Raw genomic sequence first — 15,181 nt, forward strand, 5'->3', positions numbered from 1 at the left:
ATACATATCACTGTTCGAAAAGGAGTAGGAAGAAGCCTAAGCTTATCATGCCCTACCCCTATCCGCCACTTCCAAGTGGGAACATTAATTAATACTTAAATTATATAATGGAAGATAAAGCAGTAAAATGCCAAAAAAAAGAAATCTTAAAAAAGGAAAAGAAATACAGAGTACAACATCCTCTGTTCCAGAATATGTTTTGCACTGCACAATACTGCAATACTCCTTGCTACTTTGGTTCTAACATATCTTATATGAGATTTCCAACAGAATTTACTGTCTTAACATTACTCCTAAAAATGTTATCTCATACTTGTTCAATATTGACATTTTCTATTTTCACTTGCACATGTGTATCTATTTTGCGGTTTCCAAAGACCATCAGTTTGGTCCACATTCAATGAAAGTTTATTAATATCAAACCATATTTTTAGTTTACAATCCCAGACCTGCTCAGGTCTGGGAGAATCAATGCCCCAGTGTCATACCGCCATCTAGTGGTGACCTGCAGAAGCTGCAGTCAACATTGACCCTGCTTGGTCATATTAATAACATTATTTTGTGGCAATTAGTGTCTATATTACAAGTGTTGTCTGTGTAGGGTTTCTTTGTGTTGGCATTTTGATTCTGTGTGTTGTATTGTTCCGGTTTGTTGTTTATTGTATTAGTTCTAGTGTCTTCTTCCCCCAGGTGTTTTCCATTGTTAATCTGTGTTAATTAGTGTCAGTATATATTTCCCCGGTACACGAGGAGGCAGCCTGTCGCATCTTTTCACCAGACAGCGCGGACTCTCAGTGGCGAGGAGTAACGCGTGGGAGGCTCACGCTGCCCCCGATACTTCCTGTCTCTGCTGTACAGGCGTCACCCAACCGACCTGTAGGAGTCGCTGTCCACAACGTCCAATCCCCACCCATCGACTTTCCACCCGCTACCTCTGCCAATTGAGATAGTATGACGACTGGCCCAAGCCGCAGGCAACGCTGACTCGGGGAGTTGAGACCGGAGTCTCTTGCATTGGTGACGAGCGCAATCTCCGCTACGCCACCAAGCCGCCCCTAAGAGTTCCTTTAAGTTATTTCCAGAACAGAAGATGTTGGTGTCGTCCGCAAAAATAATACATTTAAAGATAGTTGATACCTTACAAATGTAATTTATGTACAAAATAAATAATAAGGGGCCCAACACTGACTGGTTGTGTGACTTGGCCATAATAAGGTCATTTATAGGCCTGATATTCTATATTCCATAAGCATATTTCAAATTGCATGTGTCCGGATGGCAGAATTCAATACTGTCTCTACAAAATCTCCTGTTTAATCATCTTCCCTTTATTAATTTGCTTAGATTCTTTTTGCTTTTTTGTACACATGATCTCAAGAAGGTGCTGAATGAGCTCAGTGACAAGTTTTCATGTCTGGTCAAACTTAGCATGGTGTTATTCACTGTCAAAGATGCAAAGAAAACAAGAAAACAAATTGATATTCTCCTTGAACGTTGCTCGCATATGCCCCCCACTGGCCGGTTGTAGGGAGGATAGAAGCCTTGCATCATGTGTCCCCTCCGATACATGAGGAGGCAGCCTGTCACATCTTTTCACCTGCCAGCGCAGACTCTCATTGGCGAGGAGTAACGTGTGGGAGGCTCACCCGGTGTGGGAGGATTCGAACCCGGTGTCTCTTGCATTGGTGACGAGCGCAATGTCCGCTGCACCACCCAGCCGCCCTATTGCAATGTAGATTTGAAGTTGTATTTGTAGTTCATTCACCCAGTGTATATTTCAATCTTGAGGGAAAATGTGCTTCATTTTTTTGATCCAGTTTTTCTCCTTATTTTTCTATTTTCTCCCATCCCAATTTCACCTCGCCAATTCTCCCTTCAATTCTCCCCTCCCCTGTCTTGAACGTTGCTAGACTATGCCTCCCACTGGCCGGTTGTAGGGAGGATAGAAGCCTTGCATCACGTGTCCCCTCCGGTACACGAGGAGGCAGCTGTTGCATCTTTTCACCTGCCAGCACGGACTCTCATTGGCGAGGAGTAACGCGTGGGAGGCTCACGCTGCCCCCGATACTTCCTGATTCTGCTGTACAGGCGCACCAACCGACCTGTAGGAGTCGCTGTCCATAACGTCCAATCCCCACCCACTGGCTTTCCCACCCTCTAACACTGCCAATTGTGTTAGTATGACGACCGGCCAAGCCGGTAGCAACGCAGAGAGCTGGGCTTCGAACCCAGCATATCCTGCGTTAGAGGCGAGCGCCTTGCCCACTGCGCTAATCAGCCGCCGGAAAATGTGCTTCCTGAAGGCAGTGAATTGAAAGCCGGTTTGACTCCAGAACCCTACTGTCCAGCTCAATGCCTGATGTTGTCCTCTCTTCTGTGTCCAGGGAGACTACAAGACCCAGAAGGAGGCTGTGTGGGCCGTCACCAACTACACCAGCGGGGGCACGGTGCAGCAGGTGGCATACCTGGTCCAGTGTAACGTCCTGGAGCCTCTGCTCAACCTGCTGTCTGCCAAGGACAGCAGGTTCCTCCTGGTCATCATGGACGCCATCACCAACATACTGATGGTAAGACCACATGTAGGACAGCAGGTTCCTCCTGGTCATCATGGACGCCATCACCAACATATTGATGGTAAGACCACATGTAGGGCTGCCCTCTCTTTGTCCACTAATCGCTTTTTAGGGCTTAACCTCTTCCACCTGGAGCCTATTTTCTGAAAATCTGCCTAAAATACAGACCTAAGTAAATGGAATATTGCTCCACTTCTACAAGGGCCATTTGCATGTTCTTGGTATCTAGGGACATCTATGGAGGTAACCTGCTGGTATTTTTTTTTAAACCCAAAACATGCTTTTGGTAACGATCGCAGTTTCGAGGTAAAATGACCCCCCCCCCCCCTTGATGATTTTGTGAAGAAACATTATATATATGGTATAAACCTTTTTGATTTGGAAATATATGGAGTTTCAGGCGAGCAACCCGAACGATTTGGGCATAATGCATATAACACGTCATATCTCGCGATCTAGAAAAAAATACTGGATTATTTTGGAAAGGGGCGATGTTTAGCGTGGAATAGCGCACAAACTAAAGTATGTAGAAATTAACTGGTTCGTCAGTGTTGGACTATAAACAATGCCTGTCAAATGAGCCATACTATTGTCTCCATAGCTATAATACAGAACACACGATGGGTCCGCAAACATAGCGAAAATGGTCAATAACGCTGGCGCCATTGAGTAGAGATGGGAAAACAGTGTGGCGGTCAATGAGTTAATAGGCTGAGTTCATTGTGTTTTCTTCACCGACAGGCGTTCAGCTCCTAGTGTGGGTGTTAATGAGTTCATTGTGTTTTCTTCACCGACAGGCGTTCAGCTCCTAGTGTGTGGGTGTTAATGAGTTCAGTGTGTTTTCTTCACCGACAGGCGTTCAGCTCCTAGTGTGGGTGTTAATGAGTTCAGTGTTTTCTTCACCGACAGGCGTTCAGCTCCTAGTGTGGGTGTTAATGAGTTCAGTGTGTTTTCTTCACCGACAGGCGTTCAGCTCCTAGTGTGGGTGTTAATGAGTTCAGTGTTTTCTTCACTGACAGGCGTTCAGCTCCTAGTGTGGGTGTTAATGAGTTCATTGTGTTTTCTTCACCGACAGGCGTTCAGCTCCTAGTGTGGGTGTTAATGAGTTCAGTGTGTTTTCTTCACCGACAGGTGTTCAGCTCCTAGTGTGTGGGTGTTAATGAGTTCAGTGTTTTCTTCACTGACAGGCGTTCAGCTCCTAGTGTGGGTGTTAATGAGTTCATTGTGTTTTCTTCATTGACAGGCGTTCAGCTCCTAGTGTGGGTGTTAATGAGTTCAGTGTGTTTTCTTCATTGACAGGCGTTCAGCTCCTAGTGTGGGTGTTAATGAGTTCAGTGTTTTCTTCATTGACAGGCGTTCAGCTCCTAGTGTGGGTGTTAATGAGTTCAGTGTGTTTTCTTCACTGACAGGCGTTCAGCTCCTAGTGTGGGTGTTAATGAGTTCAGTGTTTTCTTCACCGACAGGCGTTCAGCTCCTAGTGTGGGTGTTAATGAGTTCAGTGTTTTCTTCACTGACAGGCGTTCAGCTCCTAGTGTGGGTGTTAATGAGTTCAGTGTTTTCTTCACTGACAGGCGTTCAGCTCCTAGTGTGTGTGTTAATGAGTTCAGTGTGTTTTCTTCACCGACAGGCAGGAGACCGGATGGGTGAGACTGAGAAGCTGTGCTTGATGATGGAGGAATGCGGCGGTCTGGACAAGATCGAGGCGCTGCAAGCCCATGAGAACGAAGCCGTCTACAACGCATCTCTCAAGATCATAGAGAAATACTTCTCAGGAGAGGTCAGTCAACACGTTTAGCATGAACATGAAAGCCTCATACATTTGCATTTATGTTCATTTCATATTTGGCCGACAGCTAAAGGTGAATTTGAGAGGATCCCTGATCTTGAGAATATGGCTGAGATGGCAACTTTGGTGCTTTAACCTCTTAACCTCTTCCACCCGTGCGGTCCATCGGCGGACATTTATGACATCACGTCATAAATCAATCTGTCTAGACCAGGGGTGGCCAACCAGTCAGAGACTAAGAGCCACACAAATTACTGTGGTACCACAAAGAGCCACATCATATACCAGCGTTTCTCAACATTTTTTTTCAGTCACGGCACCCTTCCTGTGTTTATAGGTCTCACCCTCTGGCCTCTGAAGTTGCTAATGTCTTTTTTATTTGGGCCTCACAGGGTTAAAAGTACCCTGTGAGACCCACGGTTGCAAAATTACAAAATCACTTTTAGCCATTTAAAAAAATAATGTTTATTTAAATTTTTTTAAATGGGAACTATTTTACTATTTCTTTCACTATTTGGGCACTTTTACACAATTCATGTGAGTCTATGGAACACCTAGTTTTTTTTTTTTTTTTATGCATTTTTTTTGTATTTCTAATCAAGTACTCAAAAACCGCATTTTTCTAGAATGCGCCAATATGAGAATTAGAGACATAGATCCTATTAATATAAGTCCACATAGCTAAGAAACAATGGTAAACACTGAAAAAGGCCATTTATAAGATAGTTCCCCTTTAAGTACATGTATAGTCAATTGGTCCTGTTGTTCAGCCTCACAATGCTATTTGATAGTAAATGTGTTTATATGTCCCACCCTCTGGCCTCTGAAGTTGCTAATGTCTTTTTAATTTGGGCCTCACAGGGTTAACCTCTTAAGCCCGAGATATACAGTAAAAGTGTATATTTTCAGCATTACGTTTGTTTACCAATTATTTTAACTGTTATTAGTGAAATATAAGATTATAGAAATCTCAGGGCATTGAGTCGGAAACCGGCGCATATTGACAGGAGGAAGTGGCACATCCAAAAGTGAGTGTAGTCTTTTGAAGGAAGAGACTCAGGGCTTTCAAATTTCGAAAAACGACCCTACCCAGCTCACACCAGCCCCTGTCAATCATCTGACTTCTGGATTTACTTTTTTATTTCTCTTATTTTTTGGGATTATCTCCCACAAACCTGAACGTTATTGCCATAAAACAGAACACAGTTAGTTTCTCTACCTTTCTGTGAACGTCTTGCAAAAAACGGTGTTGCAATATGATGAAAAATGGTGGAGAAATTTACATCTACAAAACCTTCTGTTTAATCATCTTCCCTTTATTCATTTGCTTAGATTTTTCAGGTCTGGTCAATTTTAGCATGGTGTTATTCACAGTCAAAGATAAAAAAAAATTTAAATAGAATTGATATTCTCCTTTGGTTCATTACAATTTACTCAAGCCTAGTAACAGACACTATTTCTGACACTGATCCATATATGTCCCTAGATTCAGATACCAAGAACATGCAAATGGACCATTTAAAAAAAATGTGTAAATGTTTATTCTACGTCCTTATGGAATGAGTGACATAAAAAAAGTTAAAAAAATTAAAATTAAATCTTTTTATGGAAGAGCCGCACGTTGACGGGCAAAGAGCCGCGGGTTGGCCACCCCTTGTCTAGACTGTCTGACAAAAGTATCGTTTTATTTTTCAAACATATTCAAGTAGAAGATAGGGAATGTTCCAATAGTGAGCAGAGTGGGAGCACTACGCTATATAACCCCTGATATAGAGTAGTCACTAGTCATTAGCATGTGCATAACCCTAGATCCACACTCCATTTCAGAAGGTGGCAGTAATGCACCAAAAGGTTTATGCCAACCGCCAATAAAAACCAGAAGAAGAAATACTGTAACCCAGTTTAGTGCACAAACAAAGCATTTCACACTCTGGCTCACTCTGACCTGATCTCTCTTCTTCATCTTGCAGGAGGAGGAAGACGAGGCTGTTGCCCCGGAAACCACCACAGACTGCTATGCCTTCCAGATCCCAGAGAACCAAAGCACTTTCAACTTTTAACATGTCCTTTTCCTTTTTTTTCTATCTATATTTTTATATTTGTTGAGCTGTCCTCTTATTTCATACATGTACATAACGGTACAAAGACAACTATTCTCATTTCAATACAAACTGACTCTGTAAATAAAATGTGCTACTTGCTGGAATAATTTAGTGAAGTGTATTTCTAGAGACCGGCTTACCTCCTTTCACATGTTGGTCATTGTACAATGACGGAGGTTTAAGGGCATTTCCTGGCACATTGTCCATCAGTGTGCTGTTGTTGCCCTGACTCATGTTGTTTAACAGTGTGTTGTTGCTTAAGGTGTAGTTGCCCTGGTTTAACAGTGTGCTGTTGCTTAAGGTGTTGTTGCCCTGGCTCATGTTGTTTAACAGTGTGTCGTTGTTGCTTAAGGTGTCGTTGCCCTGACTCATGTTGTTTAACAGTGTGTTGTTGCTTAAGGTGTCGTTGCCCTGACTCATGTTGTTTAACAGTGTGTTGTTGCTTAAGGTGTTGTTGCCCTGGCTCATGTTGTTTAACAGTGTGTCGTTGTTGCTTAAGGTGTTGTTGCCCTGGCTCATGTTGTTTAACAGTGTGTTGTTGCTTAAGGTGTAGTTGCCCTGGCTCATGTTGTTTAACAGTGTGTTGTTGCTTAAGGTGTCGTTGCCCTGGCTCATGTCGTCTAACAGTGTGTTGTTGCTTAAGGTGTAGTTGCCCTGGCTCATGTCGTCTAACAGTGTGCTGTTGCTTAAGGTGTTGTTGCCCTGGCTCATGTCGTCTAACAGTGTGCTGTTGTTGCTTAAGGTGTCGTTGCCCTGGCTCATGTCGTCTAACAGTGTGCTGTTGTTGCTTAAGGTGTTGTTGCCCTGGCTCATGTCGTCTAACAGTGTGCTGTTGTTGCTTAAGGTGTTGTTGCCCTGGCTCATGTCGTCTAACAGTGTGCTGTTGTTGCTTAAGGTGTCGTTGCCCTGGCTCATGTCGTCTAACAGTGTGCTGTTGTTGCTTAAGGTGTCGTTGCCCTGGCTCATGTCGTCTAACAGTGTGCTGTTGTTGCTTAAGGTGTCGTTGCCCTGGCTCATGTTGCTTAAGGTGTCGTTGCCCTGGCTCATGTTGCTTAAGGTGTCGTTGCCCTGGCTCATGTCGTCTAACAGTGTGCCTGTTGCCCCGGAAACCACCACAGACTGCTATGCCTTCCAGATCCCAGAGAACCAAAGCACTTTCAACTTTTAACATGTCCTTTTCCTTTTTTTTCTGTCTATATTTTTATATTTGTTGAGCTGTCCTCTTATTTCATACATGTACATAACGGTACAAAGACAACTATTCTCATTTTCTGTAAATAAAATGTGTTAAGGAAGTTGGTTGGAACGTTTTTTATTTTGGTATGGGCAGTCGATTGTCTTTGTGAGTACAGAGAGAGGAAACACGAGGATGTGGTGAAAGAGAAACGGAGCAGTTTAGTGTGATCTCTTCCCTGGGCGGCTGCAGCTTGAATTTACCCTAAAGATTTATATTTCAATGATTTGAGACCGAGGAACAATTTTAACTGAGATTGCAGCAGTGTGTACATGTTGCCACCTGGTGTCACTGTTTTCCATTAATTTACACTATGAAAATTGACCCCTCATCCTTAGTGCTGTCAATATTTTAATTCTGATTATTTGGACACTGAAACATTAGTTTCTGTTCTGAACACTAGTATACTACTTCATGAACAACTTTTGTCTAGTAATGATGTATGGACACAGTACTCAAGGGGTTTGCCAAGAGTATGCATCATGGGGTAAAAGCAGTCCAACAGCCTGGGAACTTAAGTCTGAGCTCCCTAACCAACGTGTTGACTCACAGGACGGGTCCCCCCAGATGGAAATGAAGGCTGTGTTGTCACCAGTGCTTCGTTCAAGTATGCTAATCAGATGCATGTACAGAGCTTGGGTAGATGTACGATATGTACAGATAGATATAGCATCTACAGATATGTAAAAGGATATGTGCAGGCAAAGTACAGACAGGTGTGGATAGATATATTGCATATATACCGCATTATTGTACATGCAATCATACAGGGCTATATGCAGGTGTACAAGTAAGTTCAACTACCACACTACAGAAGGTTAACTTTAAGAATCACAGTGCAACTTTTAGGTCACCAGAATCTGCAGTTGTAAACCCAAGTTGTACTACAGTACATCGCTGTGGGGTGGGGCAGATCAAATGAAGAACACAAGCGGATACCAAGTATAAAGGTTTAAGCTTTATTGTACCATTATATAGTGGTCTGCTCCGCTCACCAAGCCCCCACACATTACAGCACCTTAGCTGTGGGAGGAGTGTTGGAGGAAACCCCAGCATTTGTGTGGCGGGAGCTTTGTCGTCGGCAAACCCTTGTACAGGAGGCGAGTAGTAGTTCATGTGTGGCTGCCCAGAGTCGAGTAGTGTGGCTGCCCGGAGTCATGGGGTTGGCGAGAGTCATGGTGGGGTAGTTGTCATCAGAAGTACCATTGTCACTACAGCTTGACGGCCGCAGGGTGACCACAGCCTCCCTTCATGTGTCCTTTGGCAGAGGGCGCTTCAGTCGTGGGAGTGTTGGAGAATGTGAGGGGATTCTCAGGTCTGGTTTTTGTGCCGTGAGCGCTCGCCCTCGCTGGACCCTTCACTTCGTTGGTGTTCAAATGTGCTTCAGGAGAGAAAACAAAGCAAATAATGCAAGTTGACAAAAGAGCATGCACAAATACATCCAATAGGAATAGGTTTTCACCAAGACTACTGAACCTAGGCTACTTGCTGGAATAATTTAGTGAAGTGGATTTCTAGAGACCGGCTTACCTCCTTTCACATGTTGGTCATTATACAATGACGGAGGTTTAAGGGCATTTCCTGGCACATTGTCCATCAGTGTGCTGTTGTTGCCCTGACTCATGTTGTTTAACAGTGTGTTGTTGCTTAAGGTGTAGTTGCCCTGGTTTAACAGTGTGCTGTTGCTTAAGGTGTCGTTGCCCTGGCTCATGTCGTCTAACAGTGTGCTGTTGCTTAAGGTGTTGTTGCCCTGGCTCATGTCGTCTAACAGTGTGCTGTTGCTTAAGGTGTTGTTGCCCTGGCTCATGTTGCTTAAGGTGTCGTTGCCCTGGCTCATGTCGTCTAACAGTGTGCTGTTGCTTAAGGTGTCGTTGCCCTGGCTCATGTCGTCTAACAGCTTGACAGCCGCAGGGTGACCACAGCCTCCCTTCATGTGTCCTTTGGCAGAGGGCGCTTCAGTCGTGGGAGTGTTGGAGAATGTGAGGGGATTCTCAGGTCTGGTTTTTGTGCCGTGAGCGCTCGCCCTCGCTGGACCCTTCACTTCGTTGGTGTTCAAATGTGCTTCAGGAGAGAAAACAAAGCAAATAATGCAAGTTGACAAAGAGCATGCACAAATACATCCGATAGGAATAGGTTTTCACCAAGACTACTGAACCTAGGCTACTTGCTGGAATAATTTAGTGAAGTGTTTTGTATTTCTAGAGACCGGCTTACCTCCTTTCACATGTTGGTCATTGTACAATGACGGAGGTTTAAGGGCATTTCCTGGCACATTGTCCATCAGTGTGCTGTTGTTGCCCTGACTCATGTTGTTTAACAGTGTGGTGTTGCTTAAGGTGTAGTTGCCCTGGTTTAACAGTGTGCTGTTGCTTAAGGTGTTGTTGCCCTGGCTCATGTCGTCTAACAGTGTGCTGTTGCTTAAGGTGTTGTTGCCCTGGCTCATGTCGTCTAACAGTGTGCTGTTGCTTAAGGTGTCGTTGCCCTGGCTCATGTTGCTTAAGGTGTTGTTGCCCTGGCTCATGTCGTCCAACAGCTTGACAGCCGCAGGGTGACCACAGCCTCCCTTCATGCGTCCTTTGGCAGAGGGCGCTTCAGTCGTGGGAGTGTTGGAGAATGTGAGGGGATTCTCAGGTCTGGTTTTTGTGCCGTGAGCGCTCGCCCTCGCTGGACCCTTCACTTCGTTGGTGTTCAAATGTGCTTCAGGAGAGAAAACAAAGCAAATAATGCAAGTTGACAAAGAGCATGCACAAATACATCCGATAGGAATAGGTTTTCACCAAGACTACTGAACCTAGGCTACTTGCTGGAATAATTTAGTGAAGTGTTTTGTATTTCTAGAGACCGGCTTACCTCCTTTCACATGTTGGTCATTGTACAATGACGGAGGTTTAAGGGCATTTCCTGGCACATTGTCCATCAGTGTGCCGTTGTTGCCCTGACTCATGTTGTTTAACAGTGTGGTGTTGCTTAAGGTGTAGTTGCCCTGGTTTAACAGTGTGCTGTTGCTTAAGGTGTTGTTGCCCTGGCTCATGTCGTCTAACAGTGTGCTGTTGCTTAAGGTGTTGTTGCCCTGGCTCATGTCGTCTAACAGTGTGCTGTTGCTTAAGGTGTCGTTGCCCTGGCTCATGTTGCTTAAGGTGTTGTTGCCCTGGCTCATGTCGTCCAACAGCTTGACAGCCGCAGGGTGACCACAGCCTCCCTTCATGCGTCCTTTGGCAGAGGGCGCTTCAGTCGTGGGAGTGTTGGAGAATGTGAGGGGATTCTCAGGTCTGGTTTTTGTGCCGTGAGCGCTCGCCCTCGCTGGACCCTTCACTTCGTTGGTGTTCAAATGTGCTTCAGGAGAGAAAACAAAGCAAATAATGCAAGTTGACAAAGAGCATGCACAAATACATCCAATAGGAATAGGTTTTCACCAAGACTACTGAACCTAGGCTACTTGCTGGAATAATTATTTATGAAGTGTAGACCGGCTTACCTCCTTTCACATGTTGGTCATTGTACAATGACAGACGTTTAAGGGCATTTCTTATCGAGATGTCATTGAATGCAATATCTGCAACAAACAGGAAGCATACACGTTACAACTTGCGAATGGTTCCAAATGGCTTGGACACAATTTGGACATTTGTAAGCGTCCAAGCTTGCCATTTTAAAGGCCCAGTCAGTGATCCAAATGTAAAGCCCACCACCAAAAATTTAAATTGTAATGTTTGTGACCCGTCGACTTCATGATGGGCTACAAAAAGCATATTTTCAGTCTACAAAATTTTTATCTTTCAAGAATGTATCGTTTATGTAGTCTAAACATTGTGGCTTTAGAACAGAGGGCGTGACGGATGAAACTGGCATTACAGAATCCCAGTCTTACAAATGGCTGTACCCAGACATTTCTTTTTATTCTATTTGAGCAAATCCCAAGCATTAGCGTCCCTCACAAGTGACAATTTGTAGTAGTAAAAATAAAAGGCAGTCCACATGAGTGGGAACAGGGGTGGAAAGGAAGCCAAACCCGAGCACCACACTAGAGCAAAAAGGCCACTGTGAATAACGGTCCAATTCCCATCTCAATAATGAGAACGGATACCGTACCTTCCAACGCCTCTCGTTGATCCATGGAGGAGCAGGATCCTGGGGACATGAGCAGTTAGAGCAAGTTCACTAAACGTTTAGTACGAGGACTTCTATGTTGCAGCTAATCTGCAAAATAATTTAGCCACGTCTCCAGTCTGTATTTTCAGAGTCCTCTCTCATTTACCGGTGATCAGAATAGTCTTTATTTATTAAGTATACTTTTCACATACAAGGAATTTGCTTTGGACGTCACTGGTGCGACATTAGTGAACAGACATGAAGACAAATACAATAAAGTGGTGGAGCAAACATTTAATGAAATATCACGTCGCGCTTCCCCGTTCAGGATATAAATGAGAACGACACAGGCCAAATAATATGTAGGAAATATAGATGGGTGAAAAAAATGGCAAAAGATGAGCTGCAGGAAGTGGAGCAATCAGTCCGATCTACAAGAGTAGGACTAGATCCTAGACCCGACAAGACTGCATGCAACAGTTTATTTTTGCATCTAGGGTGGGGATTTACCAGTTACTTAAAAGCCATGCATGTACACTATTGAGGCAGAACCACAACAATAGGAATACAGCGAGTCTAAATTACTTTCAGCATTTTCTTACAAGTAGCCCAATAGTAGGCCTACAGGAGCCCAATAGTAGGCCTACAGGAGCCTAGCGATGCAGACTCTGGCTGTTAAGACTATTGTAGTGATTAATATCATCCAGGACAAATATTTCTCAAACATATTTGGACAAATTATGAAGTCAAGTGAGTCAATTTTGAACAGACAATACATTTTTACTAATTATAAATACCTATATTTTCACATTTGGTGCTCATCTTTATTGCAAAGATGGCCTTTGTAATCAAACTACAGCATTAAGGCCTTGAACATCTTAAATGTAACTGGCTGAAGCCTGTACCAAACCCCATTTGAACTTAGTTCCCTCTATAATACAGCCCCCGAGCCCCCAAGGGCAAGACAACACACACCGTTGGAGCAGCGTACTAACCTTGAGTGATCCAAGCGGTCAGCACACAAACAACAAACGCCCCGACAGCTCCCATGGCTCAGCTCAGGTCAGCAGGACAGACGGTGTGGAGCCTCCAACACAGCAGAGGTTCATATACACCGGCCTCTGGTCCCACAGCTGCTGGCAATCCTGCTGTAACGACCGTCAGAGAGGACCAGAGACTAGACTTTGGTTTAGTTTTCATCATTTGGGTGGAATTTGTCTTGCAAATTGGAAATTTTGATTATATTATCTTGTATTTTATTTAGTGCTGTCAATAGATACATTTTTTTTACTAATTAATCTCACAATTTTCTGTAATTATCTAGATGAATCTAGATAACAAATAAATTGCATTTTTCTATTTAAGACCGAAGCTTGTAACAGATATTTACTTGAGTAAAATCATGAAATGAATGTAAAATCAACACAAAGAAAGTATATTTAGATTCAAAGACTATTTTAATAGCTTTCTTTGAATACAGTTTCTCTCCTGTGAAATACAAATGTTCAACAAAACCATCAACATTGACTCAGCTTTAAAGACCTCTTTCTTATATCCGCGGCGAATATATTACTGAAAGTTCAGAACGTTGAAGATTTGTCACTCCATAGATTAATCTAGATTAATTTATTTTAATGCTTTAAATTATTTAAATTAATCTCCAAAGTTAAAGCATTCATTTTGACAGCCCTAATTTTATTATATTAAGATATAGTCAAGTCAAATGTATTTGTATAGCCCAAAATCACAACAAGTTACCTCGACGGGCTTCACAGATCAACAAGTAACATCACAATAACATGTAACATCACAATTCCTGCGAGGGTCCTCACGCGCACCAAACCCTGGCAGCACATCACCCCCACCCTGCAAAAACTCCACTGGCTCCCCATCAACTACCGAATCCCCGACAAGATCCTCCTCCTCACCTACAAATCCCTGCACGGGTTGATCCTACCTGACCAACCTACTCCACCCTACACTCCAGCACCAGGCCTCCGCTCCTCCTACCTGACCCTACTCCACCCTACACTCCAGCACCAGGCCTCCGCTCCTCCTACCTGACCCTACTCCACCCTACACTCCAGCACCAGGCCTCCGCTCCTCCTACCTGACCCTACTCCACCCTACACTCCAGCACCAGGCCTCCGCTCCTCCTACCTGACCGACCTACTCCACCCCTACACTCCAGCACCAGGCCTCCGCTCCTCCTACCTGACCGACCTACTCCACCCCTACACTCCAGCACCAGGCCTCCGCTCCTCCTACCTGACCCTACTCCACCCTACACTCCAGCACCAGGCCTCCGCTCCTCCTACCTGACCGACCTACTCCACCCTACACTCCAGCACCAGGCCTCCGCTCCTCCTACCTGACCGACCTACTCCACCCTACACTCCAGCACCAGGCCTCCGCTCCTCCAACTCCGACCTCCTCACCATCCCCCGCACCAGGCGTTCCACACTGGGAGACCGAGCTTTCAGACTGCACTTGAAAGGGACAGTTGGGTTTCATCAAGACAGAAGACACCTTGACACCAGGGACAACGATGGAAATAAGTCCTGGACTTTTTGTTTCTATCCCTGACAAAGCAAATACTCATGTGATCTGTATATGTTTATGTCTAAATAAAATCAATCAATCAATCAACCTCCAGTGGCCTTGTAATGGGTCAGTGGAATGAAGAGGCTTGATAACCCTCTGCTAGTCAACATTTCCCTCCCACTTTACTGAAGCTCTCGATTTAGAATCCAGCTTTGATTAACATACCACCCAAACTAGTTGACTTTCACATGCATTTCACTACACTGTGTGTGAGAGAGATAGGGAGTGAGTGAGAGGTGATGATGTCACCAGTAGGGAGGGCTGGCTATCCCAACATCAGGAAGGGCAGGCAGGCAGCTCCAATAGGGTCCAGCTGCAGCGCCGGAGAATCCTCTCACTGGGCAAGCCTGTGGCAGCCACAGAGAGCGCAGCGCGCTGATTGGCGGAAAGTACGGAAGTTTCTCGAAGTACTCGGAGGTGCATGCCATCTAAGAATGAAGTGAGCGTGTGTTATTGGAATGATTGATTGATTGAAAATTGTATTAATGTCTTCCTTGTTTCAAACTGGTTATGCTTAGGCACTCTTTCGAAGTCGGTTATGCTTAGAGTTTATCTTTAGAGCAGGGCGATAGACCACCAGCCCTGATTCCAAACTCTAAGCATAACCGACTTCGAAAGAGGGCCTAAGCATAACCAGTTTGAAACAAGGCGGACATTAATAAAATGTTCAATCAATCAATCCAATAACACACGCTCACTTAAAACAGCGCACCTCCGAGCTGCTTCTATAGAAAGTAGGTTCGTACTTTACGCCAGACGTACATCAGCACACGCCCTCTGTGGCCGCCACAGG

The 15,181-nt window shown here is 44.4% G+C and overlaps 1 protein-coding gene across 1 annotated transcript in view; it reads left to right on the forward strand.

The window, feature by feature from the left end:
- LOC311231916 (importin subunit alpha-1-like) overlaps positions 1-7,098 on the forward strand; it is a 31,785-nt gene extending 24,687 nt beyond the window's left edge. Inside the window, exons 8-10 of the mRNA XM_084318547.1 lie at positions 2,385-2,567; positions 4,201-4,350; positions 6,330-7,098. Of these exons, the coding sequence (XP_084174673.1) occupies positions 2,385-2,567; positions 4,201-4,350; positions 6,330-6,419 (423 nt within the window). The 3' untranslated portion in view covers positions 6,420-7,098. The remainder of the gene's footprint in view (positions 1-2,384; positions 2,568-4,200; positions 4,351-6,329) is intronic.
- The last annotated feature ends 8,083 nt before the right edge of the window (positions 7,099-15,181 follow it).

Source organism: Notolepis coatsorum, assembly GCF_963971535.1.
Source record: "Notolepis coatsorum genome assembly, chromosome: 7".
NCBI classification, from domain to species: domain Eukaryota; kingdom Metazoa; phylum Chordata; class Actinopteri; order Aulopiformes; family Paralepididae; genus Notolepis; species Notolepis coatsorum.